General features: G+C 42.5%; 3 protein-coding genes across 3 annotated transcripts; all 3 read right to left on the minus strand.

Annotated features, from left to right (window-relative positions):
* Window positions 1-38: 38 nt before the first annotated feature.
* On the minus strand, window positions 39-1,690 carry cldn10d (claudin 10d). Its single transcript, XM_067260516.1, has 5 exons — window positions 1,343-1,690; window positions 788-949; window positions 551-632; window positions 338-445; window positions 39-228 (listed from the first exon to the last, which is right to left on the minus strand). The coding sequence occupies exons 1-5, from the start codon at window positions 1,572-1,574 to the stop codon at window positions 39-41; spliced, it is 774 nt and encodes a 257-aa protein (XP_067116617.1). The 5' UTR covers window positions 1,575-1,690.
* Window positions 1,691-2,738: 1,048 nt separating this feature from the next.
* On the minus strand, window positions 2,739-4,719 carry cldn10e (claudin 10e). Its single transcript, XM_067260725.1, has 5 exons — window positions 4,318-4,719; window positions 4,013-4,174; window positions 3,825-3,906; window positions 3,594-3,704; window positions 2,739-3,467 (listed from the first exon to the last, which is right to left on the minus strand). The coding sequence occupies exons 1-5, from the start codon at window positions 4,547-4,549 to the stop codon at window positions 3,134-3,136; spliced, it is 921 nt and encodes a 306-aa protein (XP_067116826.1). The 5' UTR covers window positions 4,550-4,719; the 3' UTR covers window positions 2,739-3,133.
* A 5,091-nt stretch (window positions 4,720-9,810) lies between these two features.
* Window positions 9,811-11,764, minus strand: cldn10a (claudin 10a). The gene is made up of 5 exons (XM_067260411.1): window positions 11,533-11,764; window positions 10,903-11,064; window positions 10,661-10,742; window positions 10,455-10,557; window positions 9,811-9,948 (listed from the first exon to the last, which is right to left on the minus strand). Exons 1-5 carry the CDS (start codon window positions 11,750-11,752, stop codon window positions 9,811-9,813), a joined length of 705 nt encoding a protein of 234 aa, XP_067116512.1. The 5' UTR covers window positions 11,753-11,764.
* Between the last annotated feature and the right edge of the window lie 7,663 nt (window positions 11,765-19,427).

Raw genomic sequence — 19,427 nt, forward strand, 5'->3', positions numbered from 1 at the left:
CCTATCCAGATACAAAATTCATCTCAGGCCATCACAGATCACACAAAGTCATCTCTGCCAAAGGACCTAATGGTTGTAGTGTTTCCACTTCTCCTGCCACCTCTGCCCCCCGGGTACAGAGGTGGCATCGCGGGGCCTCTTGACAGGGCCGGCTTCATGTATGTGCGCCTGGTACCCACGGTCCGAGCTGTGGCATACGTAGCAGGCCTGCGGGCCTTTTTGTTGGAACTGCGAATTCAGAGCATGTGAAAGACATGTTATGATGGTAAGGTTAAACATACAGTTGACCTCAGGTCGAGAGGACCCCGTCGTACACAGAGGAAGCGGGAAGTCTTACGTGAGGTGGAGACCTTCCCTCCCAGAGAAGTAACTCATGACAGCCCCCCCAGAAATGAGCAGCAAAGACCCTCCCCAGCCAATGAACACGGCTGCTCCGATTTCGTATCTGGAGGAAGGAAGCAAGAACAGCCAAGTGAGACCCCCCTGAGTTTCACACGAAACAACATGATCTTTTGTTGGTTCAGTTTCCACGACGACAACATCGACATACTTCTGTCCATGGAAAGTTGGATCCACAAACTCTCTCCGGATCTTGTTACCCCACAATGAGTAGGTGATTAGACCACAGAACCCTGGCAAGCAAAACACGCTTTTGTAATGTCGATCCACACTCAATTAGCTCAACAAAAGAATTTCACATTCCAGCCCACATTTAACAATGTTCACACGCACACACACACACACACCCGGTTCCACAAAGTCCCTCTCCTTAGTAAACGGGTCTCACCGGACACGACGTAGGTTATGGCACCCGCGAAGGTCACCCTGGCATTGGCGATCTCTGACCCCCCTATCTTGGTGCACTTCATGCCCACCATAGTGAGGACGGCGGCGAAGAAGCCGGTGATGACGGAGCAGACGGCCAGTGCCCTGCACACGTGGAGGAAAACTGAGACAAAGAGGATGCGCTTACAGAGACGTGGACACCAGACTAGACCTCGGTCAAATGAGCGACAACCACAATAGGATGGGATTGTATTCAATCGTCAGATGACGATAAAAGGGACTTTACATTTTACATTTTGTCATTTAGCAGACGCTCTTATCCAGAGCGACTTACATTAAGTACAGGGACATTCCCCCGAGACAAGTAGGGTGAAGTGCCTTGCCCAACGACACAACTTCATCTAGCACGGCCGGGAATCGAACTGGCAACCTTCTGATTACAAGCCCGCTTCCCTAACCGCTCAGCCACCGGACTTAAAACAGACTCAACCCAACCATCCCCTCATCTCACCTAGTCCTACTGAACCGATATGAAAAAAGACAAAATCAAGCTTACCTGGCAACCCCATCAAGGAGGGGTATTCTTTGCAGTCAGAGACACCCGTGGTGTCGGAGACACAGTCCTTCCAGAGGTTGGAGTAGTAGTTGGCAGTGGTGAGGACGATGGTGCCCACCTCTGAGAAGGTCCAGTACTCCGTGGGCAGGGTGGAGCACACTAGAATCCACCCAGACAGACAGGAGACGAAGCAGCTAATCTCCATGTACATCACCACCGTCCGGTACTTCATGGTGCCAAGCTTGAGCTCACCCCAGAGGCTCCGAGGCCTGGAAAGCAGGTGAGAAGCACAAGATGTGAGTTTAAGTGCTGGCTTAAAACAGGATGAACCGTAAGTAAGAGTCGGGTCCTATCTGCCGTGAGTGAGGTCTGGTTTGCACAACACTGTCCTACGGGTTCCTGGTGGCTGGTTGTGGATATCTGAGCCTTGATTTCACTTATCTCACAGGTCATCACACAGGGCTTTGCTCAGTAAGCATCCTCTCTATTCCCATGATTCAGGGGGAGATAGTTTCAGGGTGCGGCCTTGTGCAGCTCCCAGTCTCCTGTCCACACTCACATAGTGGTTTGACTTGGAACAGCCCTCATAGTCGTTTTTCTCAGAACACAGTGTGACAAAATGATGCGGTGTAACTTAACTTGTCACTGGCTGTGACAAACTTTATTGAGCTGATCTGGGAAACCATTTGTGCTCTTAAATCAGAGCAATGTAGATTTGACTAAAGAAGATCTTTAATTTAACCCTTGTGCTGCCTTCGGGTCACATGACCCAAAGGTTCATAACGAACCATCGTTGTGTTTACCCAATACAAAAACAAATCAAAATAATTTTCTTTTAACCTTTGCAATGTGGGGGGTCTGAGACAGCCCAACGGTTAAAAGAAAATGCTTCACTTTGTTTTTGTATGCGGTAAAGTTGTCGCAATACGACGGTGGGTCACAATGACTGATGATAACACAAGGGTTAATCAGTTTTAAGTCATACACCTATTCAAAATGTCTGTCACCTTGTGTGGTGTTGCCTGATGTTATTGTGTAGGTGGTATTATAGTAACTTTAAGAGGATAATATCACCAAGCATATTAGACAATCATAACCATATCATCTGGCATCATTTTGCTGAGGTGGAACTTGTTTGGACATTCTGGTCTCCATGACGGTAAACTGTGTTTTGGATGTTTGTCCCATCCATTCTTCTTCGTCCTCAAAGGCAGGCAGAGAGATGAGGGTGTCTGGTCTGAATGGAGGTTAGCTTTAATGTAGTGCATTTCAAATTTGGTAGCTTATTTTAGTTGAGTGCCTGAGACATGATGCTGTATAAAGGAAGCATCAAAAGAGCACTTTTCACACATGCCCCATTACCTCTCTAAGAGCCGTGTATAAGCAAACTAAGACATGTAGAAAGGTTTTTTTATTGTATTATTATTTTAGTACAGATACTGAGGATTACAGAAAGTCCCATTGAACAGTGTTAGTCAAATACATTTCTTCATGACATGAATCTGAATTTGAATCAGATAAAACATTTACCATCTCAACCTCAAATAAAACCGAATCATTTTAACAGGAATTCCTGAGTAAGGATATGACCTTAGTATCAGACAGACCATTCTCTTCACTGAAGGGCATCCACTATTCAACCACCTGTCTTCATTACTACAATATCTATACATAACCCGATTGTACACACAGGCATTTGTCTCCCTAGGATGGTCATTGGTGCTATTGTGTTCACTCACTGAGCCTGAGGCCCATCGCCGACGAGAGGAAATGACATCTGACCCTGACAGGTCAGATATAGGAGTTCTTTATGAATTGTCCTTTCTCGCTCCTCCTCGACGCGTCGGACAAAGAAGACACTGATCTGCTGCTGCTTCTCGACCGGGAGCGCTCCGACCCTCTCGACCCGGGCGTGCGACTTGACCCCGAAGACCTTTCGGACCGCCCCGACCTGGACGACCGCCCAGGAGACGGCCGGGCGGACGCCGAGGAGATGGCCGAGACATCGGAGAGGGCGGACTTTGAAGACAACTCGGACACGGTGGAAACTTTGGTCTTGGAGGTGATCACGGACACAGAGGACAGTGACTTTGCTTCCTCTGGAAGCGCAGGAGGGACCCTGACCCTGGAAAAGGAGAGCGAAACAACAGTACACGGCCCTCCAATCGACCTACTACCATGGTGGTCCATGGATTTCAAGTGTATGTATAGTGTGTATGAATTTTCATAGCATGTCAATGTCTGTACTCACGGCTCATCGTCACAGAGCACCTTGCACACCGAGACCAGGTAGAACGCCCCCCCGGTGCACTGAAATGCTGACCCCACCCAGCCAAGAAACAGAGGAGTCCCCAGATCATACCTGTGTGAGAGATCGAGCCTGTGAGAGGCGGGAAAAGGGGAAAGAGAGAAATAGGGAGACAAAGACAAGGGAAATACCCAACGGAGGGAGAGAGCGAGAGGGGAAAGGTTGTGTACTTACTGTAATCCATCCAGACCAGGGTTATAGTATTCCCCAGAGACGTATATTGCGTAGACAGCATATCCAAACGTGGACAGAATTCCTACAATGAAGCACAATGGAGTCAGCAACAGCCCATCTCCCATTAAGAAGCAACAGCTTCAACACTGGCCAGTGGTCACATAGCGACAGAGAGAGATGTTGTTTACCACTGGTGATGTGACAGAATCCTCCAAAGAAGATCTTCTTGTGCTTGGACTTGTCTTTGCCCCCGATGAAGGTGCACTCCATTCCGATGAGGCTCACCACGAAGCCCAGCATTCCTACTACCAGAGCCGCCATCAGCAGGCCACGCACGACCTGGACATGGTCTGGGGTTCACAGCACAAAGCAAAACATGGCTTAGACCCCACACGAGAGCTCAGTGTCATGATTGAGAAACGGGGCCTATTTTCCTAGGTATGTTCCAACCACAAACAGCATTAGGTGGGTCATCCCAACGTGCCGTACCCACCCTCCACAGACCAGAGCACAGGGAAGTCGTAGCAGTTGGAGACGGAGGTAGAATCTGTGAAACAGGACCTCCACAGACTGGACCAGTACCAGGCCACCTTTATGATTGAAGAGCCGCCCATGCCCCCGATGGAAGCGATCTTCCAGCCCTCCATCGCCATGGAGCACGCCACGAAGATCCAGCCCAGCACCGCCATCAGGAAGCCCCAAATCTGCATCACGCGGATCTTCATCCTCGAGTCTGCCTATCCGGTCTAGATTGAACCGACTGATTTTTAGGTGTCCGTCTCCTCTCACTCTGAATGCGATCTTTTCTCTGACTTCCTTCCCCGAATCCTCTCTTTTAGTTGTCTTTCAGACAGTTCTCGCTGTGTCTCCAACTAAACTGTCAGGTCTCTGACAGTCTCTGGGATGAAAACATGCTGATCTCAGGCAGTTTAACGAATAAGGCAGAGGAGTGCTACAGAGACAGTTTTTCTGTGACGCCACTTCCCTCATGCTTCTTCGGGGTTTGGACACGGGTGAGAGTCAGCTGGCTGTCAGGTTCCCAGAACCACCTGCAGAAGGTGTTGAGTTTGTGTTGCTTCAAAATGCTCACCTCAGCACAGCAGCTCAGATTTGCTCAGCTGTCATCTCCACCTATGTCCTATATTTTAATGTTTTGTGAGCGATAATAAAAACTATTAACATGATCATAGTTGTGTAAAGAGTGAAAAGTCTCATAGCATAAAGGTTTAGCATCTACAAATAACCCTTGATATTTCATCATTCACTTATTTTTGGGTGTGCTCAAGCCTTCGGCGAGAGCACAACCTTTGTTCTCTCACATATATATTATTATTATTTTTTTTATTTTATTTTTTTGCCCCCCTAAAACTCAGTAAATACTTGGCCTACATAGACAACGTAGGTGTCAAAAGTTTCGTCTTGGTAGCGATTGAGTTGCTTCTATTGGAATTTACGTTCCGTTGCATGGTTTAAGCTTAAATTAAGTTTTTGTGGCGAAAAGTGAAGTTAACGGTGGCTAATTTGCTAGCCACAGTCACTGACGTTACTAACGTCACTGCGTCACTAACGTCACGAAAACACGCGTGACTACCTTTGCCAGAACATTCGTTTAGCATCTGTTAACTTGGGGGATAGCTAGGCTAACTATAGCTTTACTGCAAGGCAGCTGCAGAAACGCCACAAGAAAAGAGGCCAGGGTGATAACTATTTACTCATTTTACTTTGTGATATGACACACAATTGTGATGTGTAATGTACAATATAAGCTGATATTATTAAGGAAGTACATCTACTTTCGGAAACAGTAGTCTACTATTTCACTGAAGTATTAGCATCATGACATTAGCCTGTGTTTCCCGGGCAACACATACTACAGTGGTCTATGATGTAGCGTTATCTGTTTTCAATCGTTAAAATAAACATTCCTCACATATACATTTTCGTTGTAGGATTTATTCTGACATTAGAAAACGATTTGTTGGTGAAATTACCATTACCTGTGGTTTCAAACCAGTGTAGCTCACTGCAACGCTGTAGCTTACGCGAGACACACTACAAAAACATCTAGCTACAGTACACAGCTGTTTAGGAAGTCAAACGGCGACAGAAAATGTTCGGCACTCCCCTTACTTAAATCAAAAGTCTATCTAACTACTAACCTGAACTTCATTGCCACAGCCTAAACGTTGTCAATCTGTTCATGAAAATAATTAATTTCAGCCTAAACCGTACAACGGAACGTTAAATCCAATTCAACCAACGCAATCGCTACCAAGACGAACACAGCAGTAGTGTAGTACTGTACCGTAGTAGTACAATTTACCGGGGCAGCTTCTCCACACAGGGCTATATCGCATTTTGCGTTGTTACTGACAATGATCGCTACCAGTGAGCTTTTTATGAATGAGCAATTTTCCACTAAATAAATGTCAAGCTTATTTACGTTTTGGGGGGCATATTTTCAGTTAGCAGATGGTACCGTTTGAATCGCGATTCCATCTTCTACTGCAGGGTAACGTAGTAGAATAATCTTCAAAGGGGTTGTTTATTCATGAATGAATGCAATATGAGTAGGCTAAATGCCTGAAAATATCATGAGAAGAGAAAAACTTAAAATGACGTTTAAATCATAGAGATTAGGTCAATTTTTACACCGGTCTGCAATAATGTCACGAAAACACGCGTGACTACCTTTGGCAGAACATTCGTTTCGCATCTGTTAACTTGGGGGATAGCTAGGCTAACTATAGCTTTACTGCAAGGCAGCTGCAGAAACGCCACAAGAAAAGAGGCCAGGGTGATAACTATTTACTCATTTTACTTTGTGATATGACACACAATTGTGATGTGTAATGTACAATATAAGCTGATATTATTAAGGAAGTACATCTACTTTCGGAAACAGTAGTCTACTATTTCACTGAAGTATTAGCATCATGACATTAGCCTGTGTTGCCCGGGCAACACATACTACAGTGGTCTATGATGTATCTGTTTTCAATCGTTAAAATAAACATTCCTCACATACATTTTCGTTGTATGATTTATTCTGACATTAGTAAACGATTTGTTGGTGAAATGACCATTACCTGTGGTTTCAAACCAGTGTAGCTCACTGCAAAGCTTTAGCCTCCCCGAGACACTAGTGTGAGTTGCTAACAAAAACTCCTCAGCTGTTCAAGTCAAACGGCGACAGAACATGTTCGGCACTCCCCTTACTCAAAAGTCTTTCAATAGTTGAAACAATCTGACTACTAACCTGAACTTCATTGCCACAGCCTAAACTTTGTCAATCTGTTCATGAAAATAATTAATTTCAGCCTAAACCGTACAACGGAACGTTAAATCGAATTCAACCAACGCAATCGCTACCAAGACGAACACAGCAGTAGTCTAGTACTGTACTGTAGTAGTACAATTTACCGGGGCAGCTTCTCCACACAGGGCTATATCGCATTTTGCGTTGTTACTGACAATGATCGCTACCAGTGAGCTTTTTATGAATGAGCGATTTTCCACTAAATAAATGTCAAGCTTATTTACGTTTTTGGGGGCATATTTTCAGTTAGCAGATGGTACTGTTTGAATCGCGATTCTATCTTCTGCCGGTAAAGTCGTAGAATAATCTTCAAAGGGGGTTCTTTATTAATGAATGAATGCAATATGAGTAGGCTAAATGCCTGAAAATATCACGAGAAGGGACAACTTAAAAGGACGTTTAAGTCATAGAGATTAGGTCCATTTTAACACCGGTCTGCCAAATGTATTCGTTTTGATTCAGCCTGTCAGCTGCCTCTTGCAGGGGAAATGAGAAGACATCATATTTCATTCTACACTTCACTCGTATTTTGAGTTGTAAATGAGCAGCAAAAAAAAGCTGCTTTTAAATCTATGTAATCTTTATAAATAATAAGTAGGCCCGATGCATTTTTATATAAAATATACAGACCCCTGTGCAACCGACGCAAGCAAGCACACCCTACAATTTCCCCAGAAATTGTATCCTCTCTAGTTTTATTTGTTTTTTCATAATAAATATAGTTGCAGAAACTATTTGAACCTTTAACCTTTCTGTTAATACATTATTTGCCGGAAAAACAATTTTTTTTGTAGGTAAAGAGGAACTCTTTCAGCATCAAAGTATGTTGACATTGCCCCCGGCTGTGCCAGGTCATAGGGGCTGGGTGTATGTGTCCTAATTAAAACATGCGCTGAGGTAATGAGAGTTAAATCCATGGCTCTGGTGTTATTAGTTCCATGGGGAGTGATGGATTTTCTTGTGACGAGTGAAGATGAGAAGGGTCGTCTTTGTTTGAAGTTTCCTCAGCTTACTGGCAAAGTTATTGGCAAAGTGGACCAAATAAGTACAGTGAATTCTGAAATGGCGGCAGAGTTGTGAGTCAGGGAGGCCTATGAGGTGAGTCTGGCTAGCTGGCTGTGTCATGGCTTTTATTAGTTAAGGGATAAGAGAGACAGAACAATAGAAGGGTTATGTGTGTTAGCCTGCAGGGCCCCACCTCATTAAGGTGTAATATGAAGGTATAATGCTAAAATACCTGCTGCATAAGCCCTGAAGTATTGATGGTCTTGGTTGATGCTGATAGTAATAATATTCTGTACTGTTTTTGTTTGTTTAAAAACAGAGATGGAACTGATGCCAATGGATAGAATAAAGGAACCTCAAAACATTTCAACTCTAATAGAAAATGAGAACACAATATTTGACAAGGCAGGCTAAAGTGGAGACATTGACATTGCCCTCTGGTGGTGGGGAAGCACCCATGCAACGCAAATCATGTATTCCATGGTAAACTGTCAACACACGTTCGATTTCAAGTTCAATTTTGAAAGTGCATTGTATCATCATTATTGCATGTAGTGTCATTGCACAGAGTTAGTATATCAATTCGACGGACAATGTCATTGTGTTCGTTCTCTTTTCAGCCAGAAATACTTTTCAAACATCACCAACATATGAAGGCAGAGGTGAGTGAGATGCTGTGCTTGTTCACCAGACCCCTGACAGTACAGAAGCTCATATCCCGGGGCCGCCTCTCTCTTCCTGTCAGCTGGGCTGAGATCCCTCTGCCCCTAAGGCTGATTTGCATAAAAGGGTTAAGGTTTCCATTGATCAGTAGGTGGAGATGGACAGCACGGAGAGGGGGAGAACTTCCGATCTCATTTCCAAGATAGAAGAGGCATGTCTGCCGTTGATTCTTGCATCTGTGTTCGGTCTAGACAGCTGAGGCCCTCTTCTGTCAGTGGAGGTGCTCCATCTTTCAGTGCGGGGCATATTGCAAAGGTACGACAACTTCCCGATGGTGCACAATGATGTCTATTGACTCAACTCCTTCCTCTCTTTTCCTGAGGATATCTGAGACTCGAGTCCCTGTCGGTTAACAACACGGACTGTTGAAGGAGCGCTGAACTTCAGGGTGTGTAATTAAGTGATACATTCACCAATTCCAGGGTATTACATGAAACTGTTTATTTACAGAATGTCTTATAGAAATGTTTCATGTTCACTAATTACAAAGGATTTTTGTCAGTCTACTGTCTCTTCTAACGCTAAGTATTGCTGTAAAACAGTCATTAAACAGATAGACTACAGGTTGTGAGAGACTAAATGTTCAGTAGAGCTGCGCCCTCAGTATGAACCTGTGCGGTTGTGTCTTGTCATGATCAACATTAGACCCCTTATGAGTCACACGCAGTCAACAACATGAGACTTGGACATCTCCCAGTTTTACAAGGTGACCGGGCAAGGGTGTACCATGCCAAACAGAATTTCCTGTTCTCCGAGGAAACAAACGTATCTGATGTATTTTGTTTATAGCCCACTGACTGGATACCCACTGACATATTACATAATCTGATTGATTTAACAGCTTGCCTGTTTCACCCACACAATTGGAGAAATGGCAGAATAAAAATGCCAAACCAACATTATGGAACAATTCTTCATCCGAAAATCTTAAAAACATTGTCAGACGTAGGCGTTCCTCCCAAACTGTCTGGAGGGTTCAGCAGTGTCCCTCGGCTCTTTCTGGAAACCGTTACCAGATTTTCTGTGTTGGTTGCGTGTGTTTACCAGTGATGCAGCCCCGCTGTAGGAGTACTCTGCCTGGCTAAAGGGGACAGAAAGAAAGAGAGTTATGAACATTTGATTGACAACACATTTATTTATGTTTACAAAAACCCTATTCTCTTTCCCTGAATTCAGGTCAAGTTTGTGTTGGGCTGCAATTATAAAAGAAATGTCCAGACATAGGTCATGCGTAGTCATTGTTATGGAAGAATTCTTCCAACCCCCTTCTTGAGGTTTAGTGCCCCCTCAGTCAAGGTGACTTACACGTAAATACACAGATACCAGACACAAACAAAGGTAACATTCAGTTATCACAGTACATGTGTCATTTGCCCTTATCATCACAAGACAAGATGTTAAGAGTTGTCGCTGGGTATTTTCAATTGGAAATAAGTTCATCGCAGTTTGAATGAAATTGCAGAAAGGAATTATGGAAGGTCAGGTTTCATAATGAACATTTTCATATCTGACAACCGGATAAAGATACAGATAAAGATCACATGATGAATAGCCATTGAGGCAAAGTACAGTTCAAAAACTGCTTGCCTGAAGCCTTCTGTTAGCGAGAGACAGAAAATGAGACCTCCCAGTACACACAACACAGAGCCGGCCCAGCCGATGAAGAGAGCTGCCCCCAGCTCAAACCTAGCAGAGAAATGACACAAGCAACATGTTTGAATTGGAGTTCATCCATTTCATTCGTTTGAACTTGTTCATCAGCAGAGTTGACATCAGGTGGAACGCTTACTTCTGGGCAACAAAAAGTGGGTCAAAGAACTCGGTTGTGATCCTGTGTGCATAAAGGGAGCATGCAGTCAGAGAGCAGAGCCCTGCAGAGAACAGAGACACAAACTTCTTTAAAAGTCACACGCTTTAACTGACCCAAACATCTCTCCCCAAAAATGACCTCAAGAGTCCAACGAGACGCTCGCATGCATTTTGGACGTCACTAAACTTCGAGACGCTCTCTATAAGCACAGCAATGTTTACCATTGAGGATGAAGTGGAGGCCTGAGAGGCCAGTGAGCTTGGCTTTAGTGGTCTCTGATCCCCCAATCTTGGTGCACTTCATCCCCACCAGGGCTAGGATGGCCCCAAAGAAGCCCAGGCACACGGACGCAATCATGAGCCCCCGACAGACCTGGATGTACGCTGGGTGGGCGTTTCATGTTTGTGAGACAGAAGGGGTAAGGGGCAGGAGGGAACGTCAGTCATCACTCATGAATGTTTCATCAGCCCATGAAAATGTTTGACTTTCTTGCAAACAGGCACTAGAAAAGCCTTTTTATGAATCCCCCTCACCAAATACTGGCTTTTGTAGTATTTGTTTTGGTGCTTGTAGTCTTTAGGCCGAAAAAGGATTGGTGCTACTAAGTTCCCAATGCTCTTTTTTTTCCACGCGAGTTATTGATTTCAAGAGATCAGGTACTGAAGACAGTAAATGTGAGGCAAAGACATCACACACACATATTGTGTTATCAATATGACATCTGCATTACATACATACATACATACGTATCACATATATCACCTGTAACACACACATGCTCACACACTTACACACATGAAGATCACGCACAATAACTTAATGAATGAATTAGTCAATTTACTTAAACTGACCGTCCAGTGCCAGCATGGAAGGAAAGTCTTTGCAGTTAGAAACTCCCGTAGAATCAGTGACGCACGTCTTCCACAGATTAGACCAGAAGGTTGCCGTAGTGATGACAGTCCCATCCACAGAGGACACCTTCCAGTAGTCAATAGGCAGAGTAGATGACACCAGGATCCAGCCGGATATGGTCAGGAGAAAAGCAACAATTTCTGTTGCCATATTGCTCATTTTTCCCGTCGTTTTTATTCTAGACTGGACTATGTCGGGCCGGCTGGCAGTGAGACTCAAATGTAGCAGTTGTGGTAGATGGAGAAGTGTGGGAAGTTGGCTGGAGTCTATTGTTTAGCTGAGGAGACAGTCCAGGATGAGGGGTAGAGTGAGTCAGTGGTTCCAAATCTGCTCGACTTGTTTGCACTCAACAGGGAGGGCTCTGTGCTCAAGCATATGCACCTCCACCTGTGGGCCCACCCCTAGGATACACATCATTTCTGGACACTGACACACACGCACTTGTGAACACGTCACTCTTCAGTTGTAATTTCCCGTTAAAGTCACTGACTGGATCTAACAAGATTTTATATGTATGTAAAATAACATGGAGAACAAAGACTTTCAACAAACACTCAAAGTTCAGTGACTGCAAAGGTTTGCAGAGCAGAGATGCACTGGTATACACACTTTTATCCTGGTGGTACATTGAGCCATGGATTTATTGGATTAGAGCCCCACCTAGCGGCAGAACAGGTGTAAATCCACTTAGAGGCCCTTGATCCCTGGACAGAGCCTTGTTTAGAGTATGCTCATGTACCGATTGGGAAGTAATGTCAGAACTCAAATACTGAGGATCTGTGAAAAGGACCATGTTAAAGAAAAGGTCTAGTTCTAATTTTAAATTAAATTGTAAATGTATTTACAATTAGAATTATTGGTAAACTATTGTACAAGCTTCATTTATACAGTCGTGTCCATTTATACAGATTCTTTTATTTGTCAAAAACACTTGAGACAGAGATGTGCACAATGCTTTGGTTATTAAAAGGTCACCATCTAGAAAATCAAAACTAGGGTTTCCATCCTGCTTCCTGTGTGACCCTCTCGGTTCCCTTGAGGTCAATGAGCGAGGGTGCTGAGAGCCACTGCTCTTTTACAGCAAAGGTTAAAAGAGTCTTCTCACTTACTCTTGCTTGGTTCCTTAGATATTGCTTCTGGCTGAGAGGCTGTTTGGCATATAGAGGAATGGGGAGTGTGGGAGAGTTGGCAGGCCCCATATTGTGGTGATGTGCTCTAGTTTCTCCTGTGTGTTTACACTCTCTAGACCCATGCAGTTTCCTGTGTAAACAGTGAGTCAGGCAGGGAACTTTGTGTACAAGTAGATGCACGTAGGTTACTGTTTATGGGAGAGATGGTGGTGTTTGAACACCTCACACCTATCCTCTAATTTCTGGCAAATAAACGATTTTCTTTAAGAATAGAGCACACGGTGAGTTCTTTAAGTAATCAAACTGAATCAACTGAAGAGGACACGGGTCTGAATAATACCTGGCGGAAGAACTGTTGAACATGACCTGCAGTTTCACATTTAAAGAAACACAAGCATATTTGAGGACTATTGTCATACTTCTCCAGGTGTCAAAAGATACAATCAAATAATTAGAATGAAGTCAGTCAATGTATCTGGAGAGGGAGTTTCCCCCAACAAAAGGTTTTGAGGAAGGAATATAGGGTTCCTGTGGGACTCAATAAACAAAGACCAAGAGTAAAGACATGGTGTGCTCCTTCAAACCTCCTGAGAGCAGCTTGGTCATCTGGGTGTGCTTTCGAAGGAGCTGTTGCCCAGCAATCCAGGGCTCCATCGACTAAAGAGTGGCTGCAGCCATGGCAACAGTACAGCATCCCACCCAAGAGGCCTGAGCTAGAGGAGAGGACGACAAAATGATCATGAACACAGAATGACTCGTCATCGACCTTATGTCCAACTGAGAAGTATATAAAAAAATTGTTACAAATAAAAAGTCTTTACATCTTTATGGGTTTTATATAAGCCGCAATGAGTGTGGCCAGGTTTTGACTGGTCAAGTAACTTTTGTAGCTTGTTGAAGAGTAGTTGGCATGACTTTATTGCCTGTTTTATGGGTGGAATCCCTAAATAAATAACTAGTGTACATTTTTAGTTTAACTGGTAACATGTCTAGACTCCGAAGTCCACTCTTCCATCTAAAAGTTTTTATGTGACAGGTAAATCATTTAAGATATTTTGGACATTTTGATACCACACTCAGCATCTTATTTAATGTAGAATCTCACAGTTTGTAATCGCGCAATTTGGTCTATCCTGTTCTTATACTGTTATGTATTCTGTGTTCTGAAAATGAGAGAAAGGCAGACACTTTCCCTGTCTTCCCTGTACAAGTCTACTCCTCTCCCCCGTCCATGTGTAAAGGAAAGTTGTGAAAGGTAGCATGTTAGAAGGAGGAGTCTTTCACCAAACTTGGAGTGGGTCATAGGGCCTTCACAGTAGGCTCACAGCAGGCTCACAGCTTTCTTGTTATCTTTGTGAGGCAGTGAGAGGAACTGAAGAGTATGCAGGGTTTGGGGGTGGGTTAAAAATAACATCTTTTGAGTAGTATAGACCGAATGATATACAAAAACTTTAAAATAGTATGGATACACGGTTTTGAAGTAGAAATCTTGGTGTTGCCAATAGTAAAATACAAATACTTAAAAAGTAGGAATGATTTTCTGTGGTTTGAGCACTCAACTGACTACTTCCAAGTGGATTCACAGAGCACTTTATCCATAGCATGTACCAGATGGTGCTCATGGTGCCTATTTGCTCATTAATGTGAGAAACACAAATATCATCATGACACAGGCACAGCAACTAACAGTGTGGTAGGGTTTAATTGATATTGTCTTAAGTTAATTAAAAAAATTAATTATAATGTATATGAACACTGCATGAGGTACATGTAATGGTTTAAATAGTCAAATACACATGGCAAAGGATATAAATATCCAGAACATTGCTACATAAATCAAAAACATAGATTAACTTTTAGATCATAATACGTAATAATAAATTAATCATGTACAGTGTAGTTTTCGGGATTCTAGTATCCCAGAGTTGCTGTGAAAGTATCAAGTCAATGAAGGGAATAGTTAAGTACAAGTTCAGGACAAAATCAACGTATTTATTGGGTGTGCTCAAGCCTTCGGCGAGAGCACAACCTTTGTTCTCTCACATATATATTATTATTGGGTGTGCTCAAGCCTTCGGCGAGAGCACAACCTTTGTTCTCTCACATATATATTATTATTATTATTATTATTTTTATTTCTTTTTGCCCCCCTAAAACTCAGTAAATACTTGGCCTACATAGACAACGTAGGTGTCAAAAGTTTCGTCTTGGTAGCAATTGAGTTGCTTCTATTGGAATTTACGTTCCGTTGCATGGTTTAAGCTTAAATTAGGTTTTTGTGGCGAAAAGTGAAGCTAACGGTGGCTAATTTGCTAGCCACAGTCACTGACGTTACTAACGTCACTGCGTCACTAACGTCACGAAAACACGCGTGACTACCTTTGCCAGAACATTCGTTTAGCATCTGTTAACTTGGGGGATAGCTAGGCTAACTATAGCTTTACTGCAAGGCAGCTGCAGAAACGCCACAAGAAAAGAGGCCAGGGTGATAACTATTTACTCATTTTACTTTGTGATATGACACACAATTGTGATGTGTAATGTACAATATAAGCTGATATTATTAAGGAAGTACATCTACTTTCGGAAACAGTAGTCTACTATTTCACTGAAGTATTAGCATCATGACATTAGCCTGTGTTTCCCGGGCAACACATACTACAGTGGTCTATGATGTAGCGTTATCTGTTTTCAATCGTTAAAATAAACATTCCTCACACATACATTTTCGTTGTAGGATTTATTCTGACATTAGAAAACAATTTGTTGGTGAAATTACCATTACCTGTGGTTTCAAACCAGTGTAGCTCACTGCAACGCTGTAGCTTACGCGAGACACACTACAAAAACATCTAGCTACAGTACACAGCTGTTTAGGAAGTCAAAAGGCGACAGAAAATGTTCGGCACTCCCCTTACTTAAATCAAAAGTCTATCTAACTACTAACCTGAACTTCATTGCCACAGCCTAAACGTTGTCAATCTGTTCATGAAAATAATTAATTTCAGCCTAAACCGTACAACGGAACGTTAAATCCAATTCAACCAACGCAATCGCTACCAAGACGAACACAGCAGTAGTCTAGTACTGTACCGTAGTAGTACAATTTACCGGGGCAGCTTCTCAACACAGGGCTATATCGCATTTTGCGTTGTTACTGACAATGATCGCTACCAGTGAGCTTTTTATGAATGAGCAATTTTCCACTAAATAAATGTCAAGCTTATTTACGTTTTGGGGGGCATATTTTCAGTTAGCAGATGGTACCGTTTGAATTGCGATTCCATCTTCTACTGCCGGGTAACGTAGTAGAATAATCTTCAAAGGGGTTGTTTATTCATGAATGAATGCAATATGAGTAGGCTAAATGCCTGAAAATATCATGAGAAGAGAAAAACTTAAAATGACGTTTAAATCATAGAGATTAGGTCAATTTTTACACCGGTCTGCAATAATGTCACGAAAACACGCGTGACTACCTTTGGCAGAACATTCGTTTCGCATCTGTTAACTTGGGGGATAGCTAGGCTAACTATAGCTTTACTGCAAGGCAGCTGCAGAAACGCCACAAGCAAAGAGGCCAGGGTGATAAATATTTACTCATTTTACTTTGTGATATGACACACAATTGTGATGTGTAATGTACAATATAAGCTGATATTATTAAGGAAGTACATCTACTTTCGGAAACAGTAGTCTACTATTTCACTGACATATTAGCATCATGACATTAGCCTGTGTTGCCCGGGCAACACATACTACAGTGGTCTATGATGTATCTGTTTTCAATCGTTAAAATAAACATTCCTCACATATACATTTTCGTTGTAGGATTTATTCTGACATTAGTAAACGATTTGTTGGTGAGATTACCATTACCTGTGGTTTCAAACCAGTGTAGCTCACTGCAACGCTGTAGCCTACTGTACCCGAGACACTAGTGTGAGTAGCTAACAACAACTCCTCACTGAGGCTTAAAACTACAGGTATATAATGATAATTGTACCCATTAACTGTTTACTAGTAATATTATCTCATAATAAATCATAAAACGTTCATTGATATGTGAGCCATGTTTATTATTTTAACGATGGAAAACGGATGTATCACAGACCGCTATCCTATATGTCGTCCAACAGAGGCTAATTATGCTAACGTCTCAGTCAACAAGCAAAAATTGACTACTGTTTTCGAAAGTAAATGTACTAATAATATCATCGTACATCGTATTGTACATTAAATCTCACAAGTGTGTTTTTTGTGACAATTTTAAATGAGCAATAAGTTCAGTTTAGCATTTGTTGACGCTTGGAACTCTCCGTTGTGATTACATTGAGAGCAGAACGTTTGTCCTCCCTACTACTAGCAAGACAAGCACCAGCAGCATTTTTATATAAACTAGAGAGGATACAATTTCTGGGGAAATTGTAGGGTGTGCTTGCTTGCGTCGGTTGCACAGGGGTCTGTATATTTTATATAAAAATGCATCGGGCCTACTTATTATTTATAAAGATTACATAGATTTAAAAGCATCTTTTTTTTGCTGCTCATTTACAACTCAAAATATGAGTGAAGTGTAGAATGAAATATGATGTCTTCTCATTTCCCCTGCAAGAGGCAGCTGACAGGCTGAATCAAAACGAATACATTTGGCAGACCGGTGTACAAATGGACCTAATCTCTATGACTTAAACGTCCTTTTAAGTTGTCCCTTCTCGTGATATTTTCAGGCATTTAGACTACTCATATTGCATTCATTCATTAATAAAGAACCCCCTTTGAAGATTATTCTACGACTTTACCGGCAGAAGATAGAATCGCGATTCAAACAGTACCATCTGCTAACTGAAAATATGCCCCCAAAAACGTAAATAAGCTTGACATTTATTTAGTGGAAAATAGCTCATTCATAAAAAGCTCACTGGTAGCGATCATTGTCAGTAACAACTCAAAATGCGATATAGCCCTGTGTGGAGAAGCTGCCCCGGTAAATTCTACTACTACAGTACAGTACTAGACTACTGCTGTGTTCGTCTTGATAGCGATTGCGTTGGTTGAATTCGATTAAACGTTCCGTTGTACGGTTTAGGCTGAAATTAATTATTTTCATGAACAGATTGACAAAGTTTAGGCTGTGGCAATGAAGTTCAGGTTAGTAGTCAGATAGTTTCCCTACTGAAAGACTTTTGAGTAAGGGGAGTGCCGAACATGTTCTGTTGCCGTTTGACTTAAACAGCTGAGGAGTTGTTGTTAGCTACTCACACTAGTGTCTCGGGTACAGTAGGCTACAGCGTTGCAGTGAGCTACACTGGTTTGAAACCACAGGTAATGGTAATTTCACCAACAAATTGTTTTCTAATGTCAGAATAAATCCTACAACGAAAATGTATATGTGAGGAATGTTTATTTTAACGATTGAAAACAGATAACGCTACATCATAGACCACTGTAGTATGTGTTGCCCGGGAAACACAGGCTAATGTCATGATGCTAATACTTCAGTGAAATAGTAGACTACTGTTTCCGAAAGTAGATGTACTTCCTTAATAATATCAGCTTATATTGTACATTACACATCACAATTGTGTGTCATATCACAAAGTAAAATGAGTAAATAGTTATCACCCTGGCCTCTTTTCTTGTGGCGTTTCTGCAGCTGCCTTGCAGTAAAGCTATAGTTAGCCTAGCTATCCCCCAAGTTAACAGATGTGAAACGAATGTTCTGGCAAAGGTAGTCACGCGTGTTTTCGTGACGTTAGTGACGCAGTGACGTTAGTAACGTCAGTGACTGTGGCTAGCAAATTAGCCACCGTTAGCTTCACTTTTCGCCACAAAAACTTAACTTACGCTTAAACCATGCAACGGAACGTAAATTCCAATAGAAGCAACTCAATCGCTACCAAGACGAAACTTTTGACACCTACGTTGTCTATGTAGGCCAAGTATTTACTGAGTTTTAGGGGGGCAAAAAGAAATAAAAATAATAATAATAATAATAATATATATGTGAGAGAACAAAGGTTGTGCTCTCGCCGAAGGCTTGAGCACACCCAATAATAATATATATGTGAGAGAACAAAGGTTGTGCTCTCGCCGAAGGCTTGAGCACACCCAAATATACAGACCCCTGTGCAACCGACGCAAGCAAGCACACCCTACAATTTCCCCAGAAATTGTATCCTCTCTAGTTCCATATGTAAGGTGCAGGTGTCTGATACACTCAAGTTGAGTATCTCAGAAGACTGGACAATGAATACAGGAAATCAAGGGAGTTAAATAGTATCCAATACGGGAGGATACGAGACGATTAGCATAACCTTCACAAGCACAGAAATAGGACACTGCATGCTAGATAGCTTTTGTTTAGGTCTTTAGATAGAGCTCCTAGAAATGGCCTTGATGTTCCTTCTATTTTCCTCGTTCAAAGGTGCATGGCATTATACACTTTGGTAATATTGTGACCTCTGACCTACACTAGTGTCACAGGCCTTTCCTAGTCGCACCATACAAAGAACTAACTTATGACTATGCAGGCATAAGAAAACAGCATAATGACAGTTTATCAATCGACGAGGTGTACATTATCACCTGATAATGGTCAATGTGGAGGCGTCAGGAGTCAGGTGGCTGAGCGGTTAGGGAATCGGCCTAGTTATCAGAAGGTTGCTGGTTCGATTCCCCGGCCATGAAGAATTATGGTGTGT

This window comes from Osmerus mordax, chromosome 22 (assembly GCF_038355195.1).
Source record: "Osmerus mordax isolate fOsmMor3 chromosome 22, fOsmMor3.pri, whole genome shotgun sequence".
In the NCBI taxonomy this organism is placed as follows: domain Eukaryota; kingdom Metazoa; phylum Chordata; class Actinopteri; order Osmeriformes; family Osmeridae; genus Osmerus; species Osmerus mordax.

What these genes read in the sequence shown, in the direction of transcription:
- cldn10d (XM_067260516.1), bottom strand. Translation starts at nt 1,574, where the DNA reads ATGAAGTACCGGACGGTGGTGATGTACATGGAGATTAGCTGCTTCGTC. An exon ending in CCAACTTTCCATGGACAGAA is followed by an intron (nt 446 to 550) that starts GTATGTCGATGT and finishes TCCTTCCTCCAG; the next exon opens with ATACGAAATCGGAGCAGCCG. An exon ending in AGGGAAGGTCTCCACCTCAC is followed by an intron (nt 229 to 337) that starts GTAAGACTTCCC and finishes CTGAATTCGCAG; the next exon opens with TTCCAACAAAAAGGCCCGCA.
- cldn10e (XM_067260725.1), bottom strand. Translation starts at nt 4,549, where the DNA reads ATGAAGATCCGCGTGATGCAGATTTGGGGCTTCCTGATGGCGGTGCTG. An exon ending in TGTGCTCTGGTCTGTGGAGG is followed by an intron (nt 4,175 to 4,317) that starts GTGGGTACGGCA and finishes TGTGAACCCCAG; the next exon opens with ACCATGTCCAGGTCGTGCGT. An exon ending in CCTGGTCTGGATGGATTACA is followed by an intron (nt 3,705 to 3,824) that starts GTAAGTACACAA and finishes TCTCTCACACAG; the next exon opens with GTATGATCTGGGGACTCCTC.
- cldn10a (XM_067260411.1), bottom strand. Translation starts at nt 11,752, where the DNA reads ATGAGCAATATGGCAACAGAAATTGTTGCTTTTCTCCTGACCATATCC. An exon ending in TTCCATGCTGGCACTGGACG is followed by an intron (nt 11,065 to 11,532) that starts GTCAGTTTAAGT and finishes ACGCCCACCCAG; the next exon opens with CGTACATCCAGGTCTGTCGG. An exon ending in CCACTTTTTGTTGCCCAGAA is followed by an intron (nt 10,558 to 10,660) that starts GTAAGCGTTCCA and finishes TTTCTCTGCTAG; the next exon opens with GTTTGAGCTGGGGGCAGCTC.